Raw genomic sequence first — 24,254 nt, forward strand, 5'->3', positions numbered from 1 at the left:
GGAGTTCAAGGGAAGGGTGATATATCTGCATATGCAAATCAGAACCACATTTCATCCAATGGCTGCAACAGCTAGATTGGGCTCTGTCCAATGAGAGGGCACATTGCACCTGAAGGATGTGTTCCTTCCAGCCACTCAAGGCTGAAGGGTTTTAATGGGTCCTGGCCTGAGTCAGTACAGCAGGGAGGGGAGATCCCAGGGCAGGGGTCTCACTGGGGGCAGCTGGGGAGAGGCAGAGAAAACCAGGCAATATGACCCCACCGGTCTGGTCCAGCACAGCAAGAAGGGGGATGCTGACTACACAGACCAACGATCTGATGCCACTTAGCAAATCCCATTGCTTCTAACTCACGCTGTGCTCCTCAGCCCACGCAGGTCTGGCTGCCGGTACCGTACCTCGGCCATCCGCTGATCCTCCTCCACTGGCACAAACTTGTCATGCATGCCATGGACCAGCAGCACCGGCACGGTGAGCTCGGCGTGATAGACCTCGTCACCCTCCGGCCAGTACTGCCCACTCATCATGGCCCGCAGGACGAAGGAGGATACGTTGAAGGCGTTGCCTTCCTTGAGCAGCTGCTTCTCTTTGGCACCCTGGCGAGCGAAGCCAGCCCTACCGGGCACATGACAGAGAGTGGGGGAGAGTTAGCAGCATGGCCCGGGTCAGGGGGAGCCCAGCTGGGTCTGCAGTAGCACAGAGAGCTGGCGCGGAAGATGCCTGGCACAGGGAGTGAGCCCAGGAGATGGGCTGGGGAGGGAGAGCTGCCGTTTGCCTGCTGGGCGGACGGACTGACTGTCTCTGGGCAATGGCAGAGCCCAGATGATCTCCCCCTGCGCGTCTCTGCTCAGCTAGAGCCGGGCCCCTCTTGGGGCTGCAAGAGGCCGGGCAGGCCCCTGACGTGGGTGCATACTAGCCCCTTCAGATGCCATGCTTAGCGGGACAATAGGTGAAGCTGTGCAAGAGGGGGTGAGAAGCAGGTGTGGGGAGCTGCTGCCAGATGTGGCTGCCACTTGTCCTGGCACATCCCCAGCGCTGCCTCTGCCCTTGCTGGTACAGCCCGTCGTACCGAGCGGAGGAGGGGGAAGCTTTTCATACCCTTCTGCAAACCTCTCCCTCCCCAGTGTTAATTTTCTCCAGCCACAGCTGTCAGAAGAGTTGGCGACTCACTTGAGGAAGCTCCAGGCTAGGCAGGGGGACAGGCAGTGAAGGACGCAGGTTGGCATGTTGAAGATGGAGCACAGGCTGGGCTCCAGCGCGGTGGGGCCGCCCCCGTTGATCATGATCACCTTGTGGACCAGGTCCGGGTACTCATGGGCTAGGAAGGTGCAGAAGGAAACCCTGCAAGGAGGAGACGGGGCATTTATCTGACGGGGGGCACCCGCAGTCACACCAGCTGGTGTGGAAGTTACAAAGGCTGTTGATACTCGTATGTCCGAGTACAAAAAGGATTGAGGCTGGCGGCCGGGGGGGGCTTCTCCCCCTTCCCCCCCACATGGGATAGTGCTGTGTTAGAGAGGAGATACGCCTTCCTCGGAAGCTGTCCCAGCCATGGGCTCCCTACACACACCGCTCTGCCAACGCCAGTCACTCCTGACCTGCGCCCCCTCTCTGCTATCCCGTCCCTGGGCTCCCCACACACACGGCTCTGCTGACCACCCTTAATCCTCCCCTGCTAATCCAGTCCTACTTGAAACATGTGGGTTGACCAAGAGCTGAGGAACCCCAATATCGTTGCTCCACGTGAAACCCAGCCTGTACCATTTACTTTGCCTGAGACACATTTTGAGCCCCAGAGCAGGAGGGAGCTGATCGGTTCAGTCCTGCTTTATGTACACACCTGAACTCAACCAGCTGCTAGGGCATCTTTGCTCCATAATTACTGGGGTCTGAATTACACAGACGCTCCAGAGCTGGGACAGGGATAGCCTCTAACGAGTGTCTGATTCTCACTGCGCTGCAAATCAATCATTAGACAGCATGGATGAGAGTGTCCATCGCACAAGGACCTGGGTGGCGGGAGGGTGGGGGGAATGTTTCATCTCTGATCTAGTTGACAGCCAAGATCCCTTCACGTTCCACAGCTGTCTTTCAAACCTAATCCCCTTTCACTCAGCGGCTCTGAGCCAGTATCTGTCTCCTCCATTCCTGGCCACACCATTAAATACCTCGGGAGGCTGCAGCGAGGGCCTGCTCCTTTACGAATTCCTTCTCCGCGCACTGCTCTTTGCACGGCTTAACTGCTGCCTAATTGACTTTCTTGGACTTACTGCTATTTATAAGGCCCCCTCCCCCTTGCAGGACAGGTCATCAGCACTGCTTGGGAGCAGTCACTCCCCCTTCATCAGCCTCCCCGGAGGCCACAGATGGAGGTCTTTGTGCAGCCTGGCTTCCAGCATTAGAGAGCAGAGGGGAGATGGTGCTGATCATAAGTGAAATGAGGTCTCCAGCTCTCAGTTTAGACCCTGAAGGATGAAGCATATTGGTCCCTACCGGGAAAGCAAGAGCTGGGATGAGCTGTCTGGCTCTACCTCACTGCTAGGAGCACTAGGACTGCAAATGAGTGGCCGGGAGCCCCTGGGGCATGATCGAAGCTGGACAGCCAAGGGGGTGGGACCGAGCTACGGAGACATTCAGATGCGGTTTCCCAGTTCAAATCCAGATCAGGTCTGGCCCGAGCCCTTTGTGCGATGAGGTGACTAGTCTCAGCACAGGACTTCTGCCCCACCGGCCTCTAGCCAGCCCTCTCATCAGAGGTCTCGGCAGAGAGGCCAAGGATGGGAAGCGCCATGGAAAGTGATCTCCCCTTTCACCCGCAGTGCCTGGGGGTGAAGCACATGCTGTGGGGGGCCTGCCCAGTAGCTGTTCCCAGACTTCCTCAGCGTGGCTCAGAGCTCGTTGCATGGCCACTGGGAACTGCGCAGGCTACCTCTGCTCCCCGGGCAGCAGTGACCAGGGGGAGTGGAGCTGACACTAGGGCCAGCCAGCACAGCACAGCCCCCCAGAGTGCATGTTTAGGGCCTGTGATCTGGGGCTGAAGACTGAATCTGCCTGGGGGTAGGGATCATGCACCAGTCGACAAGAGGCAGCAGGAGATGCACTGGGCTTTGCTGCAGCCGCTGCCGGGTTTGCAGAGTCTCCTCCCAGATTTAAGAACCAAATAAAAACTAATAATCAAGGGATCAGGAAGGAGGCTGACCACTCCCAGCCACCCCTGACAGCAAGGAGCCCACTGGGGAGAAGCTACCATTAAAGGGACAAGCCACACAGCTACCCTACCAAGCAGAGCCAGAGCGAGAGAGGTCTATTTGCATTACTGCTTCCTCTGGCCTTGCACAAGCCTTGCAGCTGCAACTTGGGCCACTAGTTTCCTTGACGGGACAATGGGCCAGCTGCATGGGGGGCTTCCCTCACCTTCCAAAGGGCCAGTCCAGGAGGATGGCCCAGTGGTGTGATCCAGCTTGATGAGTGGGTGGGACATGAGACCGGATGTACCGATCTGTAATTGAAAGACCTCTAGTCCTATCATCTTTCTTTCAGCGGGGAGTCCTGACCCGCACGGTGTGTTGAGAGATCCATTCACTAGAGAAGACTATGCTGGGGTGGGGAGTTACCCACTGTGCAAGCCTCTCCACCACCCGCCGGTGCCTTACCCGTACGAGTGGCCTATCAGGATGTTCCTCTTCTTTGCATAGCGTTTGAAGACGGCCCTCATGTCCTCAGCCAGGGCGTAGAAGGTGTAGGCGGCCGCAATCTGCGGGGCGGAGCTAGAGCCATGTCCGGCCAGGTCTGGGGCCACCACCTCGTAGCCCAGCTTGCTGAAGAAGTCCAGCTGCTCCTTCCAGATGTCCAGGGAGCCGCCCACGCCGTGGATGAAGAACAGCACCACGTCACTCTGCGTCCCCTTGCAGCTGCTGATCTGCTTCTTGCAGTCGATGTTGACAACCTTCTTGGGCTTGCGCTTCCGGCGCTTGCCGGGCGCCAGAGCCTGCTGGGCGCTGGAGCCCGGGTTGGCGGTGCCCTGGGTGGAGGCATTGCCAGCAATGTCCGAGAGTTCCAGTTCCATGGTGCTCTGGGGCTCCATGGGGCCATTCTGGCAGTGCAGGAGCTCGGAGCGGATGGCATCGCCCAGGTTCTCAATCACCAGCTGCCCATTGCGGTAGAGGGTGATCTTGCGCTTACAGTGCACCACGCCCCGCTCGGGCCCCTCGGGTCCCTCCTTGGGCTGGCGGGTGGGCAGGGAGTGTTTCACCCGCAGGACCCTCCCGGGCTTCACCTCCAGGAAGCTGTAGCCATCGCTGGACTCAAAGCTGTCCACAGGCCCCACCGCATTGGTTGTCTTGCCCATCAAGCAACACATGATCCCATCGGCGATACTGGTCAGCATGATGCTTCCTGGAAAGGGGTGAAAGGCAAGCAAGGAGGAGAGCTGTTAGCGAGGAGACCGACTCCCACTGAACCCACCCGCGCTCCTGTCCCAGGCCAGATCTGCAGCGGGATATGAATCGGCATTGCTCCATTGACAGCAGCTGAGGATCTGGCCTGTCTCAGGGCAGGGAGAGCCAAGCAGCCCAGTGTGAGCAGGACACGACTGAGCCTGGTTCTTCTCTACCCTGCACCGTGTGTCGTTGCTGTGCAGAGAGAGTGGAACATGCTGCCGTTCGGCTCTGTAGCACTTCACACCCACCAAGTGCAAGCAGCGGGGAATCAGGCCACTACAGCCAGAGCTCTTTGTCACCCTCCCCCAAAATCAGAAGAAAGAAATCCCCAATGTGGCCCCGGGGGGCCTGATTCTGTTCTTACTTACACTGGTGTGAATCAGCAGTAAGTCGAGCCAGTGGAGTCGCCCCAGGGTAAATGAAATCAGAGTGGGACCCATTGGCTCTTAGCAATGCACATTTCTCCTGCTTTGGAGATGTTAAGTGCGGAGCATTAGCACAGATGCGCCCTGGCAGAGACACTCCAAATGCCCAGATGGGGCACTGGCGACGAGACGCAGCCCGAGTCTCTCCTCGCGCTACCAGAGCGCCAGCAAAGTCACCTCAGTGAAAGTCAGAGGAGGTTCAAGTCCCATGAACAGTGCCAAAAACAACCCCACTGTCCTGACTCACAAAACACAGTAACAGTCCCCCCTTCACTGCTGCAGCCTTCCTGCTACCCACGTCACCAGATACATGCTTTGCAGGCGATTGAGAAATACACTCTGATTTATCTAGTCCCCTTTCGTCAGGACTCCTGGGTTCTATTCCTGACTTGCTGAGTGCCATGGATAAGTCCCTTCCATGGATGGCAACTGTGATTAAGCAAGTCGGGTGTGACGCACAGCCAGCCTGGCTGGAGATAAACTCAAGTAGCAATAAACCAGCGTCTAGATAGCAACAATCCCTGGCATCTCACAGCCACCCACAGTGGCAGAGACAGGCCCCAGAAGAGATAACATTAGAGGGCATGTATCTAGGTCACCACACACACCCGCCAATACTATTCCTTTGCCCTTGCCTAGCGCCCACACACCTCAAAGCACTTTACAGACACACTCGTTAATCAGAATTTACAACAAACATGGGAGGAGAGGAAGATTATTACCGTCATTGGCATCGAGAGAAGAGACTTACCTGAGACCACAGACCCAGTCTGTGACCAGCTGGCAGTTCTAACCTGAAACATCCCCACCCTGTGAGGAGGGGCCGATTCTGCTGAGAAAGGGTTACGTGGGTTCTGGGCAGAAAGAAAGAGAGGGAGAATCTAGAGTGTGGGCTGAGCAGGCCTGAGCGAGGAACAACAGGTGTAGCCAAGCCTGAAGGGAAGGCTTGAGCTGGAATTTAGGTTACTGCTAAAGCCAAATCCCAGGAAGGGGCGAGTTTGGGATGCAGGCTGGGAAAGGAACCTACTCGCGGAGCCAGACAGCAAGGGGAATGTAAATGTTTTTTGTGACACACAGTTCCATTGCTGCTTCCGACGAATCACCCTCCCATCCCTCCACAGACACACACACACGCCCCCGCCACACGTACACCTTTGCTATCCCCTCTCAGTTCTGAATCAGCTCAAACTCAGGGAATCGTTTAAATCAGATTCTTCGACGCTTGCCAACAAAAACTCCCAAAGAAGAGCACATTTTTAAAAAAATCTACATTTTACTTCTGGCCCCGAGTTAGCCGCTAAAGAAAGGCAGCTACAACCACCAACATATATAGATTTGAATGGTCTGAATAATGCATCTCCAGTCAAAACCACCAGTACAAATATTGGGAGCTTGAAATTACAGGGAATGGAGTTGGAGGGTTTAATTACAGTCATTCCATAAACCAAGTCTGACAATCGTGCGGAAGGGGAGTTTGTGGGGGGTGTAATTACGGCTCCTCTTCCTCAGGGGGCGGGAGGCATTCTTATTGGCCTTCCAACCTCTCAAGGACCAGACCGTAGAAGGCCCAGCTAAGGACACAGATTAGTGAGAGACCACCATGGTCCGGGCCACCCCCAGTAAGAGGACCCAGACCAAGCTATGACATCTGCCTTCACCATCTCAAACCAGTGAGAGCCTGGATGGGGCCTGTCTTAGCCTGTGAACTCCCTGGAGCAGGGGCCATTTGGGCAACACTGAGCATTGCTGGTGTGTAACAGGGTAACCTGCCTCTTTGAGGGCCAGGAGGCCTCAGGTCTGCCAGCCCTGTTCAATTAGCCCCAGCCTGCTACACCTACCTGGGCAGCGGGACTGAAAAGGAGGAAAGCCCAGCCGAGAGCTGGTTGGAGGGCCCCTGCAACCTCAAGACTCCAGGTGGGAGGCCCGAGTCACTGCTCCGCAGAGAGGCTTCTGCAGGGAAGAGGCTGCAGCCAGGTGGGGCTGGGAGTGGATTGACGAAGAACTCAAGTGGGGTGGAAGGACTCTTGTTTGGGTGGACTCTTGCTGGACTTTTGTTACCCCAAAAAGGGGACTAGACCATGAGAGTGACCCTGCAGGAGGGCTGAGCTGCATGAATCCCCAGGAGCGATGGAAAACCCTTGTGAGGAGAAACCTGAGACAGGCACCATAGAGCCCCCCTGGCCAGGAGGGGGTGTTCTGGAGGCACGCTGCCTGCGTAGAGGAGCCCTGATCCTGACCAAGGCCTCTGGGCATGACCTATTAAATAACAACAGGGGATGGGATGTGGCAACTTGCCCCTGCAGCACACTGATTCAAAAGCAGTCCAGGTGGGCAGGGGCTGACAGATCTAACCGTTGGGTGGCCCCTATGTGAAATGAGTTGGTGGGTCTCGGTGTAATCGGCACTACAAGCCCCCGCCCTGCTGGCTGGCAGTTCTCAGTTGGGAGGCCAAGGGTGAAATAAGTCCTGGAGACTGGGCTCCTCTCTCACCCCAGGGGTGGCTCTTCCAGCTCAGGGCTGAGAAATCAGCAGGATCAGTATAGGGAACGCTTGCCCACCCCTGTCCCAGCTCTGTGCAGAAGCAGGTGACTTCTAGCTCCAGGGCTGCCAGTTTACTCAACGTCCACCCGCGTCAAAATCTAGCCGCTGTGAGCCAAAGTGCGGGCGAAAGTCCCAGCTGCTGCCCGTTGACAATGCGCTGGGGGATGAAAGCAGCAGTGTTACCATCCAGCTCCCGGCAGCACGCGTCTCTGGAGCAGGGTCTCCTATTTCCCCCCGCAGCTGGCCTGCCAAGACAACGGTGGGCCGCTCCCTTGTCCCGCTTAGACACGGAGCCGCCTTGATCGCAGCGGCCCAGCAATGCTACGACGTCCAGGAGAAACAGCCCATTCTATGCAAGTACGGGACGCTGGAGTGATGTGTCTGAGGGCTGCAGTAACACGTCCGCCAGCTGTAAGGTGCTGGCTCTTTACTGAAGAATACTCACGCCCACGTGCGTCCTCACCAGAGGTTCCTATGGCTGCAAGAGTAAGTCTCAAATCAGGCTTCTGGATCAGAAACTACTGGGGTTTCTGTGTGCCCTGCAGCATCTTTGCATGTGGAGAACTCTTCTGCCAGCCTGCGTCCCTCCTCCCGCCCGTCCACAGCGGGCACATGGGCCAAGCTAGTGGCTGTGAAGAGCAGGAGGAATGGGGAATCAAAGCAATACAGAGTCAGGGTTACAGGGAAAGCTGCAAAATACTTGTGCAACAAGCTTTCAACCCAACAGACAAATGTGGGGTAGGAAGGGAGGGAAGGAGGGAAAGTGGCCAAGGTCACAGCAAAGGGTTCAAAAAAGAACTAGATAAATTCATGGTGGATAGGTCCATCAATGGCTATTAGCCAGGATGGACAAGGATGGTGTCCCCAGCCTCTGTTTGCCGGAAGCTGGGAATGAGCAACAGGGGATGGATCACTTGATGATTCCCTGTTCTGTTCATTCCCTCTGGGGCACCTGTCGTTGGCTACTGTTGGAAGACAGGACACTGGACTAGATGGACCTTTGGTCTGACCCAGTATGGCCCTTCTTATGTTCAAACCTGCTCTGATCCGCCAGAGACATTGCCTGCACCTGTCTTGAGGAGAGTCGGGGTGACTTCAAGTCAGGGACTCAGCTCAGCGTGTGTTGCTATGGTGCAGGTGGGGGAACTTTGGCCCCAGTAAGATGGATACACGGGAGCGTAGCTCCTATCTGCTGCGGCACTGGGATGCTAGATTGTGCACTGGGGAGAAATTCACGCCAGGGCAGGGAGACAGCAAAGTTAGGCTCCCATCTAGGTCACCCTGGACTGAAGAGGAACAGAGGCCTTGTGGGGTCAATTTCACCCCATATGCTTGGACATCTGAAATCAATGCAATAGCACTAGTGTAATCGCCCTCAGTGCAGTGAGCTCATACTAGCCATGCTCTCAAGCCTTGTAACCTGCCACCCTAGGAGGTGGATCAGGGTCATTATCCCTGTTATTGATGGGGAAACTGAGGCACAGAGAGGTGGTAGGAACTTGCCCAAGGGGCAAAGCAGGGAACAGAAGCTGGGAGTTCCTGACTCCCACTCTAATGCTTAGCCCTCCAGATAAAACAGTAGGTCAAAGGATCATCACCACCGTTGGAAGAAGGACTAGGGGGATGGTGTCATACAGTGGAATGGCCCTTTGGCTTGCACCCCGCCTGTGACTAATTAGCTGCCTCCCAGGTGAATAGTCTGAGAATCAGGTGATAAGATTCAGGTCACCTGGTCCTTGGCTAAAAGGCTAACAATCAGCCAGCTGGGAGTGAGCCAGGCCAGCCCCTGTGGAGAACAGGACTGGGTTTAGCTCTTGGATTTATGTCAAACTGTTGGATTTGGAGAAGCAAAACCCAACAGTGTAGAGAAGAGCCTGAGCTGCAGCTGTTGGATGCCCTGGCTTACAGGTGGGTGTTTGGTGCGTGCGGACGGAGGCTGTTTCATGCAGATGGGAACAGGAGATGGAAGCCCAGGGGGCGAGATGAAGAGCTCGTCTATTATCCAAGTTCATCTGTAATCTGAATGCCAAGAACAGTTACAGAAGGGATCCTGGGAACGTAACCTGGGTCAGAAGTGACTCTGTGGCACAGCACAGAGACCCACCATCCCCGCAGAGAGAGGCCCCAAGGCCCAGGTAAACAGAGCAGATGCTACCAAAGGATCCACACCCGGATATCTGTGTCAGGTCCTGACCCGCTCCCCGCAGGAGCCAAACTCGTCCGGGGTCAGGCAGCCTGTAGGACGCAGTCCCTGCAGGGGGGAAGGGGAGATCCCCCCTCCCGCGGGGCAGGTCGAAGAGCATTTCTTATTTACCAGGCCCAGGCTGGCGCAGTGAATTATTGATGCTGATGGACTGTTAGAGCAGGAGAGTACAGCTGGATCCATTACTGTGCAGAGGGGGCTGGCTTGTTGGGAGAGCTCCCCCCGCCAGCCCCCACCGGAGCTAATGCCTGCACTTACTGCCAGCCAGACAGCAAATCCCTGCAGAATGGAGGGAGGGAAGCGCATGCTTCCAGCAGGGAATCAAGTGTATAAACTCCAGCTAGGCTGTCAGGAGCTGGCCACTTCACTCCACCAACACACTTCAAACCCACCCGCCGCAGGATGACAAGAGCTTTGTTCACAGATGGCAGGAGAGGGAATTAGAGCAGTCAAAATAAATCCTGGGGGACAGGTGGTCTTGCGGTTGGACCAGGGGGTTGAAGTCAGGACTCCTGGGTTCTGTTCTCAGCTTTGGGTGAGGAACAGGTGCTGGAGGGCAAAGCAGGACTCCTGGGTTCTAGATCCATCTGCAGTCTCCCAAGGCTAGTTGTTTTACCACGCTGAAGAAAATGACCCAGCCCTGCCTCCCGGGTTCATCTTTGTAAGGCACAGGGAGGCCTTTGCCTAGAAGGGAGGAGAGGAGCAGGGGGTGACTATAAGCTGGGGGGAAGGGATCCAAAACTTTTTTACATGTTGGATCCTGTGCTCCGCTGGCCGTAATGGCCTTCGCATTGCATTACAGAGCACCCCAGCACCCCAGCACCCCACACGCCATCCAGACTGTATCAGCAATCCCCCACACCACAGGGGCTCAGACAAAGAACATTCAAATGCACTTGATGGAGAATAAAACTTTCATCCATCAGAAATAACTTTCCCCCTCACAGTGCCAGTCCAGAAGTTCTGACACCAAGACGCTGGGCATGGTACGAGAATCTAAGCGGAACAGACTGGATGTGCCACATGCCAGCTCAATATCAGCAGCTAGTCCCAGTACGTGGTTTTGCCCAGTCGGCCCCCAGCACAATTGGCCGCTCCCGGGGATTTCTCACCACAAGGGCAGCCCGTTTATTTCACGCAGCTCATCTGAGCACCAGTTCCCTTAGCAAAGTCAGAGGCTTTATGCAAGGGGAGTTTCCTGTCAATTCCCTTCTTCCTTTTGGGATAAGTAGCTACAATTCAAGTCTCTCCGAGCTCTGAACTCAAGGCTCAGAAAGTGGAAGCCCCACACATGCCATGTAACAATCTGGACAGTGAAATGTACCAACAGGACTTGACAGACACCTCACCAAAGCTTCCTCCTGCATTCCTGACATCCTGCCATTAGCCTGAAGTGGGAACTCCTCATTGGCCAGGGACAGATTTACTGGTACCATGCTCAACACAACAGAGTCCAAACGGTGGCTGAACCACCCCCCCAACCCGCCCGCCCCTGGCATCACCACAATCCAAATAATAAAACGATGGAGTCACAGGTATAGTTTTACCATATTTTAGCTTGTGTCTGATACGTACACACGTGCACACCAAACTACCTCTGTCCATAACACTTTGCACAAGTGTGTACATGTTACTTAATTCCTGAATTATATCATTATCATATATAGCTAAAATCATCCGAGGTACAATGAGCCCGATTCACTGGCACTTGTGTCACCTCTGCAAAGCAGGTGCCTGACGCTACCAGATCGGAATGCAGTCACTTTGCAAGGGGATCACTGACGGTGCAAGGTAGAGGAGAGTCAGGTCCCACATCTAAACCTGCCATGTCCCTTTGCTGTCACGTCTGTGTTAGCAGAACCCATGTTTCGCAAGGGGACACATTAAAACCTGCCTCCTGTCAGGGTGACGGATCATATAAAGATTCAGCTGCTGGATCCAAGGGCTCTGCTTTGTACACTGAATACAGCAGCACCTCCAAGGCTCCTGGCCCTCAGAGTCAGGGAAGTGGATAACTGGACCCTAAGGAATCCTGGGTCAGGCCCAGGTTAGTTCACGTCTCTGCCCCAGCGAGGAAGAAGACACCAGTGGAGGCACTAGAGAACTTACCCTGAAAGCAGCCAGCATGCAAGGATGAGAGGGTCTCTCTTCCCATCACATGGTGGAGTGGCAGATCCTGAGCTACCATAACCCTCACACAGGCCAGGCAATGTCAAGCCAGTGCCCTTGTGCTGTGATTTCTGGACCCAGCCAAGTTCACGTCCGGGTGTCCTCTCCTCCCCAGCGCAGACATGTCCCATGGGCACTCGTGCAGGATGCAGCACAATCCCTAGAATGCCAAGATTTTTCTGGCAGCTTCCTAATCCTTGTATCTGTTAATAGCTGCACTAAACCAGCTGGTCTCATCCACCCCAGTTCTTTTGCTCTTAAAGGGACAGCTCCTTCCCCAGCTGACACAGCAAAAGGGAGACAAAGCAGGAGACTTCCCAGCATATGAAAAGTGGGGTTAGACATGGGAATAACTTGAGTAAATTTCGGGGGTGGAACCAGTAGCATAAACTTGGTTCTGCTGACTCCCATTTTCAAACCTTTGGTGGATGGAGCACCAGGATCCTGGATTCTAGTCTCAGCTCTGCCATTGATCTGATGTGTGATCATGGGGGCAGATCATGTTGGCTTTCTATGCCTCAGTTTCCCCATCTGTAGTAGCCTTGCATAGTGCTTTGAGTTCTATGGATGAAAAAAGTCAATGCAAGAGCTAAGCTGTATTATTGAGGATCACATTTAAAGGGAATTTTGTCCAGCTGTTTTAAGGTCCCCTATGACCAGCAGGGGGTCAGTTCTGTCCTCCCACTACGTCAAATACCTTTGGTGGGAGTTGTGGAAACTTCTTCTCTTTTGATTAAATGCAAGTCAGGATCCTTACAAACATGGGAACAGCGACCACAAATTGACTGAAAACAAGCTGAGAAACACCCAGTCCTATAGAAGTACATTAACCAACACCAGGGGTCAGTCAGCGCTGCCCAGCACCTTTGGCACTTGTCACACCCAGGGCCAAGCAGGTTTAACAGCCTAGTACATAGAGCTGGTACCATGCTGCACTCACCAGGCCCCAGCTGCAGGACAATGAGAAATCGGTCCCCCTTTCCTTACCTGACCAAAGGCGAAGGGAGATGCGTACACACCTTCTCTTGTTGGGACAGGACTCAGCTGGCCACGACATGGCACTCAGCTACCCAGAGCCTGACTTGAACCCCCAGCTGGGAGAAGCCCTGACTGCCTTTGTGATGAGCTGGAGACACTTTGCTTCTCGGCGCTGCAGGCAGTATTGTCCCACTTTGGAAGACGGGCAAGTTGGTGCCAGACTTGGGCTCCTGATCAACGCCCCATTGGAAAAGTTAAACCGACACGTTGCACCAAATGTCTCACCTGGCACTGGACGTAAGCTACGGAACAGGCCTGGGGCCCGGTCAGAGCAGAGCAGGCAGCGGTGAGGTATTGTCTGAGCGCTTGCTGCAGGGCAAGATGGGATTGCAATTGCCAATGAAAAGGCAACTAGCCCCTTGGCCAGGAGTCAAGGGCTGAATGGGGCCTGAACTCCCCACCTACCCCAGAAGGGGGCTGCCAGGACAGTGCTGGGCAGAGGGCCCTGCCTGAGAGAAGCTGACTCTGCCCCTGCCCATGCTGACCCTGCTCCGAGGGTAGGCAGGCTGTGGTCACCAGGCAGCACCGAGCCCAAAGGGTTAATGGCTCAAGCCCTCTGCTTATGCACCTCTGGTTCTGTTTGTTTTGAATACAGACAATAATTAGCTTAACTGCCTTTTAATTAAATGAGCCCTGTAAATGAGAGCAGCAGATCCCACAGACTGGCCTCCCTTCCCCAGTCTCGTTCTGCCTTTGGCTCCCAGCACGAGTGGGGCTTCCAGCCAGACCTCACTTGGCTAAATCCTCACTCACCCCTTTGGGTCACCGGGCTGCAGGCTTAGTAGCCTGGATGGGAGCCAGAAGAGGCCCATCAGTACCAGGGTCACTTTGAGGAGAGTTTGCCTAGGCTGCTCCGGGGGTCACTGGGGAAACAGATTTCTGGAATGTCCCTATAGAACACATACCTCCCCCTGATCCCAAATAAATCCCTCTCATTCTGCCCTTTCCTCCCCTCCCTGTGAGGCTCCTGAAGCCATTTACACTTGAATTTTCACAACACCCCTGTAAGTAAGGTATTATCGTCCCAGTATTACAGACAGGGAAACTGAGGCATGGGATGGGGAAGTGACTTGCCCCAGAGGTCACATGGTGATTCAGCAGCAGAGCCCGGACTACAACCCAGAAGTCCTGACTCCAAGCCCACTGCTCTAACTGCTACAATTGCTCCTGCCACCCTCAGTCTGGCTGTGGATTTCTCCTCTTCCTGCACCTCTCTCCCCCATCCCTCTGTGCAGTGTGTGTACGTTATTCATCTCTCAGTGATCCTCTTTTCCTTCCTCTCAAGCCCAAATGCCATCAGAAAGAAGTTAATAAGGCCTTTGATCTGGCAGCGCAGGACTGCAGCTCTCAGCAAATACTAATGGAGATGCTGCAGCGGGAGCGGAGCAGCTAAACGGATAAACTGTCTCCTTCCTGCCTGCGTTTGCTGCGGCTGAAGAAACCTGCTTTTCACAGGCAGAGCTGATTTCTTAAACGCTTTTGCAAGGCGGCTCCTTCCACGGCTGCATGGCTCCCACCACCTAGTCACACACACACACATTCGCTGCCCTTGTGCTGACACTGTCTTCCCCACGGCCGAGATGGTGTTCACAGCTCCTCCACCGGGGGTGGGGGGGAAGGAACCGTCTGGACCATTTCACCTGTCCAGGCACAAACCCTACTTGGCCCTTTCCCATGAAGACGGATCAGGAAAGCTGGGGCAGTCTCCCTTGCCCATCAAAAAAAAATTACTTTCCCAGGCAAGCAGATGTTTTTGCAAGGTTGCACACATGTGTATGAGCCAACCCCACTCTCTTCAGTTCCCCTGCAAAGCAAGGAGAAGCTGTGACCATCAGGCTGAGCAAGACCCAGACTTTCTCAGGAGGAAGGGAGTGCTGATCCTTGTCTCTGACTTGCTCCTAATGGATAGAGGGCAGCCGTCAGTCTTACCCATCCCCCCTTCAACAGGTCTCTGCACCATCCTGGCTCACCTGATCCAGGCCCCCAGGATGCCAGATTCCCTGCAGCTGTTATTGGGTTACAGACAGAAATCCTCCCTTCCCAATGCTCCCAACCCCTGCTGAATCTGTTCTCCTGGGAGCTGTGATCATTAACAGCACTGAGCCTATCCAGAAGAATCACACTGTTGCTTCTCTAGTTCCTTTCATACATGGACCTCAGAGCACTTTGCAGACACTCATTAATGCAACTTTACACACCTGCCATCTCCCAAGAGGTCTGTACTACCCCATAGTAGAGCTGGGGAAACCGAGGGACAGAATTTACACAGTGAGTCAGGAATACACGTGACGTGAGAACAGATCACAGGAATCCTGCCTGCCAGCCCACTGCTCTAACCACTGGGTGACACATGCTGAACGAATGACATGGCTATTACATCAGCTGAAGAGAAGAAATAAATATGAGGGGTGGTAGAAATGGGAGTTCAGCAGCTCAGTGCAGGGACACTTGCTCACTCACATGGGGCTGACCGGCTCAGCAGATTTGGGGGCAGGGCGCTCAGTCCTCACCGTCTCTCAATATTGCCAGTGAGGCTCTAATCGTGACTGAGAGGGACCCCTACTGAAAACCCAAGGAACCAAATCATCCAAAGGCTTCCAAACCCCGCCCCATACATCAGAGTGAAAACAGGATGACGGAAACCAAGGCAGGGCTTGTCTACTTCACAACCTGCTGAGACAGCCCTTGGAAGATTTTCTCCCTAATTCTTCCCATTGTGCCTGGTGCCTGACTCCCACCCGGAAATGCTCAGCGTGGGACAGTGCTCAGCCATCAGCCCTGACAATCAGCAAATTAGCACAGCTGCAGAGCCAAGAGTCAGCTAAACTCAGCCTCTAATGAGGCCGGACTGTGATATGAAAAGGCAGAATGGAAGGAAGCCGGGTGCAGAGCAGGGAACCGTGGTCTGGAAGGAGACCCCTCAGCCTTCTCTGCACTAGCCTCTTTCTTAGATTCTCTCCCTCTTGCATGGCTCATATCCTACTGAAATGGTGGGAGGATTAGTGTAGACAGAGCTGGGGTATATTTAAACCACCTGCTCAGAGGTGGGCTACATGATACAGTGCTTATAACGCCAGCAGGAGAGTCCCTACTAGGGTTCCCAATGCTGCTGGTGCCAGCGGGGCCGAAGCAGCGGTAGCCCTGGGGTGCAATCTTTGCTTAGATTTCCCTAATAGAGCCAGGGCCCATGAGCGATGGAGTCAGTCTCAGATATCTCCCTGGAAGATGACTCCACCATCCTTTCCCCTTTGCAGAATCTTCCATTTGAGAATCTCCAAGCCCTTTGCGTACTTTAAGTTGCACATCACCCATGTAAGCAAGGCATCATCCCCCATTTTACAAATGGGGAAACTGAGACTCAGAGAGATGTGACTTGTCAAAGGTCACACAGGGAGTCAGTGACAGAGCCAGGAATAGACTCCAGGAGTATGGACAGCCAGTCCTCTGAACTCCTAGGCTACTAGAAGTCAAAGCTCACCTCATACCTCACCGGAAAGGTCATTTCCCCGGGATTTCCAATAAGGGCTTGGATTTAAGCTATGCCCTCAATAACAAGAGGTATTAATGATCTCCGTATGGGTAATAGGCTAGTGAACGTAATAGGATTTCTGGCTGATCTGCTAGAATTTGATTCATTTACCAGGATAAACTCAATTAGCCCATCTCGCTCATTTCCAGACCTGATTTCCTTGGAACCTTTCCATCACCATGTCTCAGGCAGGGACTCTGCTAGCTGGAGAGAGATTCACCAGAGAAGCAAATTCTCCTGCCCTGTGCAAAGATGCTTCTCACCTCCTGATTACAGACCCACAGAGCAGCTCTCCAGCCTTCTCACAGTTGCTACCTGTTCCCATGTGGCTCATGGGCGTTCTCCATGGTGCTAGTCTAAATCCAGGAAGGGTGCTTGCGCTGCAGATTAGAAGCCAGATATCACCACTGGCAGCAATGACACTGCTTAAGTGCCTGAGGCCAGCAGAACTAGGAGTCTGATCCAGAGTCCACTAAAGTAAATGGGAAGGATCAGAACCTAGGTCCTTAAGGATAAGGGTGGCTGATAAATGCTTCTTTGGCTTAGGCCACGGATTGATTCTCAACCCCCTGCTGTCCATTAACTGCTCCCTGCCCCCCTCCTTACCTCCCTACACTAGGCACAGATCAGGGGTGTTTGTTGACCAGGCAGAAAAAGGCTGAAGGAGAAAAATATACATCAGGCAAAACAAAGATGTACAGACTGATGAAGCACCTCTCGGTGACAGAGCCCAAGCAATCACGTGGCGGTGCTGGGACGTTCTTTCCACACTGTGAACTTTGAATCGTGCTGCAGCATAGAAGGAGCCCTCCCCTCTCCCCAGCCTGTTATTGGCCTAACCCATTGACAGTGTCTTGGGGCCATTATCCCACCGCACACCACCCCTTTTAAACACTACATTGGGGGAGAAAGAGTTAACTGCACAATCATCCATAGAACTGAAGGAAACGGATATTCCAGAACAGAGGCAGGCCCCCTCTGAACAATACAGGGCTGTTCCCTTTGAAGCCTCTTCAGCTGGGACATCTCTGTTCTTATATACTAAGCAGGGAAGGTTATTGGGAGCCCAGTAAGCTGCCTCCATCGCCGGCCTGCTGCTCAAACCAACACCCTCCCCTGCCCTCCTACAGGATTCCTTCCAAATCCCTTACTGACGATTAGCTTGGCACTCACATTTCAAGGGGTGACAGCCCCTGCTCAGTAAAGGAATTAATGGAAGCTGAGGAAAGCCACCCAGCAAGTGTGGCAGATAAATACGGCATTTATCTGAGCTGGTCAGCCGCAGATCTCAAAGCACTCCACTCAGAAGGGGAAAATCACCCAGCAAGTCAGTGGAAGAGCTGGGAACTGTCCCCGACTCTCCTACTTCCCACTCCACTGCTCTAACCACCAGAGAACTCTGCCACCCCCAAGGGCAGCCAAAAATCCAGGGCTCTTCCCTCCAGAGGATGAAAAGACTGAAAATGAAACCATATGGACTGTACAGAACTTTGTAAAGATTCTGGTAACCATGGTGACAAGCCCTGGGTACATTCATCTGCCATCCCCAGCACAAAGAATTGAGCACTAGTTACATAACGCCAGTCACAACAGTGAGTCAGGCGCAAAGAGCATTATATAAACCCCCTTCTCTCTGTACCTCTGCCCCCTGCATAACCCGTCTGGGATAGGCTCAGTTGAAACATCACAGAGAGGGGATGGAGCAGAGTTGGAACCTTCTGCTTCAAGCCACTGCAGGGGCTTCTGGCTTCCTCTCACTGAAACCCCTTTCATTAAGAATCTCAACAGAAATGTTACCACACGACCTCCAGAAGTCTAGACAGTATCAGTTCAGCAGTCACAGTTCACTAAGGGCTCGTCCAGACTGCAGAAGCAACAGTCTTGGGGATGGGGGGTTACCGCACGGCAGCCCCCAGACAGTGCTATTACGGCGTTTGATCTCTCTTGTGTAGATGAGACCAAAACAAGTTACAGTATATGCATCTTCCCTGCCAGCACCACAGCTTCCCAGGGAAAATGCGCCCTGATTCTGCAGTAGAGAGATGCCCAGGAGCACCATAATGCTGATGGCTAGTCCTGCGAGACAGAAGCAGTCTTGTTTGTTCTCCAAGCCCAGTCTTGGTCTCCGAGCTCAGCTCTTGGGCCTTTTGCATTTGAATCACAAAGCTACTGAGGAGCCCCCCTGACTTCCCTTCTCCCTGTCTTCCTCCCCCACTTCCAGGATGGTCGTGCCTGGCAGAACAGGCAGGCCGAGGAAAAACAACTTACTGACCTACTTTGAGCTGAAATGCCTTGAATTTTATATAATGTGATGGCAAAACATCACAGTCAGAGAAAGAGAGGGTCAAGATGCAAATGGAGGGCTGGAGGGCAAGAAAAATGGATCCAGTAACACTACGGCCATGCATGCAAGGCTCACAGTATGTGGGGTCGGTATGTCCCAGCAACACTTATACCATACCCACCCCCCAGAGGTGCTGGGCTCACAACCACCATTAACACCCTACTGTACAGGATACAAAAACCAACTGAAGACTAAGGGCCAAACCATCCCCTATGTGGGCTGCTCCAGAACAGGATTTGCAAGGTTCCTGACTGATCATTCCATCAGAGACCTGGGTTTGCCTGCTCACACCAGAAGAGGGGATCCCCAGAACTGCCTCCTGGCTTCTCTGGACACACAGCTGCCTTCCCACAACTGTGACTGCCCCTCCTGCCTCTTTGGAAGGCTTCCTCCCAGCAGTGGGGGGAACTAGTATAAATGAGAATGCCAACAGGTCAGCTTTCATATCCAGCTGGATTTCCTGTTGATGGAAAGTGTTTTTTCCTCTGTCCTGCCCACAGTGCAGAATCCACAGGCCAAAGGGTGGGTGGGGGGTGGAAATGTCCTTTCACAGCCCCTCTGCATCCTTAGCTTTTGGCTCATCTTTGCTCACAGAAGTCAAGAGGAGCATTTGACCCCAACAGATGAACCAAGAGTATTGTTCACTGGGGAGCATGTCTAATGGGTAGAGCAGTAGAGATCTGGGTTCTTCTCCTGGCTTTGCCACTGACCTGCTGCGTGACCTTGGGGGGACCTCGCATCCCTTCTTGGTGCCTTAGTTTCCCACACTGGGAATAATATTTACAGCCTTGCAGGGCAGTTGGGGGACCTAATATTTGTAAAGTGCCATGGAAATGGAGAGTGACATTAGATGTGCCAAAGCTGGGATTCTAATTACAATAATAATTTGTTCATCTCTTGTCCCTTCCATCCAAGAATCACAGATATGAATGGAGCTAAACAACATCCCAAGGAACATGCAAATATTGTTATTCTCCCTCCCCTCACACCCTCTTCCCCCCCCACCACAGGTGGAAAAAACTGAGGTACAGAGAAAACATTCAAACGTAATGACAAACAAACAGGGATCTCTAATAAGCACACAGGAGCTAATCGTTTGCACCGCTAATTTTTAGTGAGCCATCTCAGTGCCTTTTAAGCAATGTTCCCACTGGGGAGGGAGCAAACATTTTGTATCGGGGAGGCTATCACCTGTGGTTTTTACATTGTGCCTGGCTTCTTGTATGCCGATTGTGTCACTAGTTGGTTTATTAGGATCCTGGGAAGTATCTGGGAGGATTTTGCAAGCAATAGAAATGGGATCCCAAGAGATTCAGATCAGCTTGCAGTTCCCACCAAGCCCTGAAAGGTGAAATTCTCAGCATACACAGGGACATAGGTGCTGGAACTAGGGGGGCTGCCAGTGCTCCACCCCCTGGCTTGAAGTGGATTCCATTATATACAGGGTTTACAGTTTGGTTCAATGGCTCTCAGCCCCCCCCCATACAAATTGTTCCAGCCCCCTTGCACAGGGATGCAATTAAAGTATGCAACATCCTTGCAAGAAGCGGGGGTGGGTCCCACAGTCAGTGGCAGGACTTTGCTTTGGGCCCCACAGAATGACAATATAGACAAATTATGTTCAAAAGAGAAATGGCATCACACAAAAATAAAAGCCTCTATAACATGCCAGGCAGGTTGGGAGCCATGGCTAGCTACTGCCACATAGGTCTCTCTCCCTAGGAAGTAAGACCTTGAGAAACACAGAAGATCATGCATTGCACAATGAAGCAACCTGTATCTGACCCTTCCAGGATTTAGGGGTCAGTTCACCCCCTCATCTTCTCTTCCAGAGATATCCTGACGTTACACACACACACACACACCACAGCACAGCCACAAAATAACCCAGCTGCAATTCCTGAAGCAGCAAACGCCACAGCCCTGAACTACAGAAAGGAGCGAACCAGTTGGAGGAGGAAGGGAAAAAAACAAAACAAGTCCAAATCAATACATTAAGATGCCCCCTCTGCCTCTTTCCCAAGCCAAAAATCCAAGAAGATCTGCAACGCACAGCAACAGTGGTGCCTTCCTCAGAGCCAGCGATAATTTATTGCAATTGCATCACAACAGGAGATGCATGCACCTAAGTTTTGCTGGTGGGTAGCTTTTTCCCTTGCCTAAGCATGCATGGATAATACAGCTATTTATGTGCAAACAACCTGGCATCACTCGGACAGCTACTGCCTTCCCCTATTTTCCTGAGATCCCATTTAACGCCTCTCAAATCCCTTTTGATCTTAAGCTTCCGAGCGGGTCTTTTGGCCATTTTGCACCCTGTGCAGAATACCCCCCTCCTCCTTTCCCCTGTGCATGACCCAAATTCCAGCTGTACATTCAGTCCCCTGTACAACAGAGAGCGACAGAACATCATGCTCACCTCATTGATTGACAAGAATTGTCAGCGGTTGAGATTGCAAATAAAAGGATTAATCTTGAAGAAAGCAAAAGAGGGGGGAGGAAGAAAAGCCAAAGTCAGCAGCCGCCTGTGCAAGGAGCTAGCGCTGGCAGGATGCTCAGCTTTTGAGCTGCTCTGATTACATTTTTTTTTTTTTGCATGTGCAGTAAGAACGATTGAGCCTTCCCTTCAGCTAAAATCATCTGCTTTAAAATGGAATCTCTCCTCCCATCTTCTCTCCATGAGCCACAGTGGAGGGGAAAACACCATAGCCTGGCTCTGGGGGATTTTGGGGAGCTATTTGCCCTTGTATTCTGTAGCCATAGAGAAGCCCCTTAAATCCCTCCCACAGAGGAGGAGTTTCACGATGACAGACAGGGAATCTTACCAATTGAAGCAAAAAGTCACCCAATTTACAGCCTATGGAGAGCTTGGGAGAGAAAAAGGGGTAAGGGGACATGCCTTCCCCTCTAATCCCTGGCATGGGGTGTAAAGTGCACTAGTCCTGTTGCCAGTGCTGAGGTTGGGAACCAGGACTTTTTCTTCAATTGCATGAGGGCGTCCCTCGTCTCCTGACACATCTCGAAGGAATTTGGCTATGTTTGTGACAATTCGGCTGTTAATCTGCTGAAAATACTTTACCGCCAAGATTGTTCCAATTAATTCATATGATTTTATGAGTGTTGCCAACTCTCACGATTTCATCGCAAATATCTGGTGCTTTTTGTAAAGCAGTAGCTCTTGGATTCACATGAATATGTGAGAGTCTTAGCTTTCATGTGAAAACAAAAGTAAGTTTCTAGCCCTCATTTTTTGTGCAGAAAAGTTTGAAAACATGACCCCCTGAAGAATATGACACTAAAAGACAAATAAAAAGACCCTACAATTTTTTTTTAATCTTATGAGTTTGGGGGATGGAGGGGGGGCTGACTCATTTGTTTTGAGAGCTTGAGGTTGGCAATATACAAAATGCAAACTCTTCTGACAAGCCAGCTATCTTTGCCTTCACCAATGGAAAGGAATGTTCTGAAAACAAGGCCTTTTCTTTAATGGCCAGACCAGGCAACTGGGAGCCAGGATTCCTGGGTTCTACTCCGGACTGCTGCCGACTCACTGTGTGACCTTGGATGAGTCACTTTGCCTTTCTGTGCCTCGGTTCCTCTGCTCTGTAAAATTAGGATAATTATATTCATCTATACAGGAATGATTGGAGAATTAATTCTGTTTATAAGGTGCCTTGAGGACATTGTTTGTAAAGTATTATTATTTCAAAGGGAGTGTCTGGATTAGATGGGTGGGGGAAGATGCTGGCCCCTTTATATAGAATCATAGAATCATAGAATATCAGGGTTGGAAGGGACCTCAGGAGGTCATCTAGTCCAACCCCCTGCTCAAAAGCAGGACCCATCCCCAATTAAATCATCCCAGCCAGGGCTTTGTCAAGCCTGACCTTAAAAACTTCTAAGGAAGGAGATTCCATCATCTCCCTAGGCAACACATTCCAGTGTTTCACCACCCTCCTAGTGAAAAAGTTTTTCCTAATATCCAACCTAACCTCCCCCACTGCAACTCCTTGTCCTGTCCTCTTCCACCACTGAGAATAGTCTAGAACCATCCTCTCTGGAACTACCTCTCAGGTAGTTGAAAGCAGCTATCAAATCCCCCCTCATTCTTCTCTTCCGCAGACTAAACAATCCCAGTTCCCTCAGCCTCTCCTCATAACTCATGTGTTCCAGTCCCCTAATCATTTTTGTTGCCCTTCGCTGGACTCTCTCCAATTTATCCACATCCTTCTTGTAGTGTGGGGCCCAAAACTGGACACAGTACTCCAGATGAGGCCTCACCAATGTCGAATAGAGGGGGACGATCACGTCCCTCGATCTGCTCGCTGTGCCCCTACTTATATCTGCTAGCTGGTCCCCCCAACCAGTTTGTATTACACTTAGTATATTATCATGCTGTCCACTATGGCTATAGAAAAGTTCCTCTGACATTTAAAGAATCCAAAATCAAAGAGCAATAATGAATAGTTAATTACCTGTGACAGTAAGTAACTGAAAGTGTGGAACTGATTATTTTTCCATCCAATAATGAGTAGCATGGAAACAATTCCTGCTCCACCTACGGATCCACGGCTTGTTGTGAATTACATTTTCCAAATCATGTTAATGATTTATTTTGTCTCAAGAACTTCAGATCAAATGTGCTCAGTTTACAAGTAAAACAATGCTTTTTCTAACTACCAGTGCTGCAAAGCTAGTAATTCTGATCCAGATAAAGTGTATCATAAGTGTTGGTAACACCTTGCAGACCTCTCTGCTGGATTCTGGAGCTGAACTGTAGTAAACAGTGCATTTGATAATGTGTGAACGAAAGAGAATGCAGCTCACTCTCTGGTCGGTAGATGCATTGGCTGTGAAGGGCTAATATCAGCAGATATGACTGATACACACAGGAGACAGATTTGTGAAGCAAGTAGATGCAATTCTGAAATTGTCAATTTTCTGACTTCCCCATGTTATTATTAAATTACCCCTTTCCCTGGGCAGCCAGAGCTAAATTAGAACAGGGCTTGATCCTTTCCCCACTGACCTGAATAGTCCAGAGAGAGAGAGAGAGAGTCTAACAACTCTGCTGCTGGTTCCCATTAACTTGAAGGAAGAGCCATCAAAACAGGGAGTCTTTCAAATAATCCCCTTTTTGTTACTAAAAATTTGAGTTAATAAGTGAAAGTAAAAAATAGTGTATACTGTATACTCCAGATCAGCATACAGTGTACCTACATTGGATAATCTGCTCTAGTTTTAATTCCTGCAATAATTCACCAAATAGTTTCATCTGGGGAAAGCATGAATCAGAAAACCTGTGGGACAGAGTAACTGGCCCAAGAACAGCTGCTCTCTCCCTCACCACAGGTAGCTTCATTTCAGTTGGAAGGTGAAATAATCCCTGTGGTAACTGTACAGCACCTTAATGTTTGTGAGGGGAGCACCAAAATGAATAATAATGGATAATGTCGCCTGCTAAATATCACATGACCATGTATTCATGAAGGTCTAAGAATAATCACCCTTCTATAGAAAGTGTCATCTGAAATCTCAAAACTGCTTTACAAAACATCCAACCCCATA

General features: G+C 51.9%; 1 protein-coding gene across 5 annotated transcripts in view; it reads right to left on the reverse strand.

The window, feature by feature from the left end:
* The window catches only part of ABHD8 (abhydrolase domain containing 8), a 31,688-nt gene that overhangs the window by 5,330 nt on the left and 2,104 nt on the right, over window positions 1-24,254 (reverse strand). For 3 of the 5 annotated variants that reach the window (XM_073323964.2, XM_073323962.2, XM_073323965.2), the window contains exons 3-5: window positions 3,652-4,393; window positions 1,169-1,339; window positions 397-613 (exon numbers count right to left, since the gene is read on the reverse strand). In XM_073323964.2, coding sequence (XP_073180065.1) covers window positions 397-613; window positions 1,169-1,339; window positions 3,652-4,393 — 1,130 coding nt within the window. Of the gene's footprint in view, window positions 1-352; window positions 614-1,168; window positions 1,340-3,651; window positions 4,394-21,105; window positions 21,451-24,254 lie in introns of those variants that run through there. The other 2 variants (XM_073323966.2, XM_073323967.1) reach the window with 2 other exon arrangements.

The sequence above is a fragment of the Lepidochelys kempii genome, chromosome 25 (assembly GCF_965140285.1).
Source record: "Lepidochelys kempii isolate rLepKem1 chromosome 25, rLepKem1.hap1, whole genome shotgun sequence".
Lineage (NCBI taxonomy): Eukaryota > Metazoa > Chordata > Testudines > Cheloniidae > Lepidochelys > Lepidochelys kempii.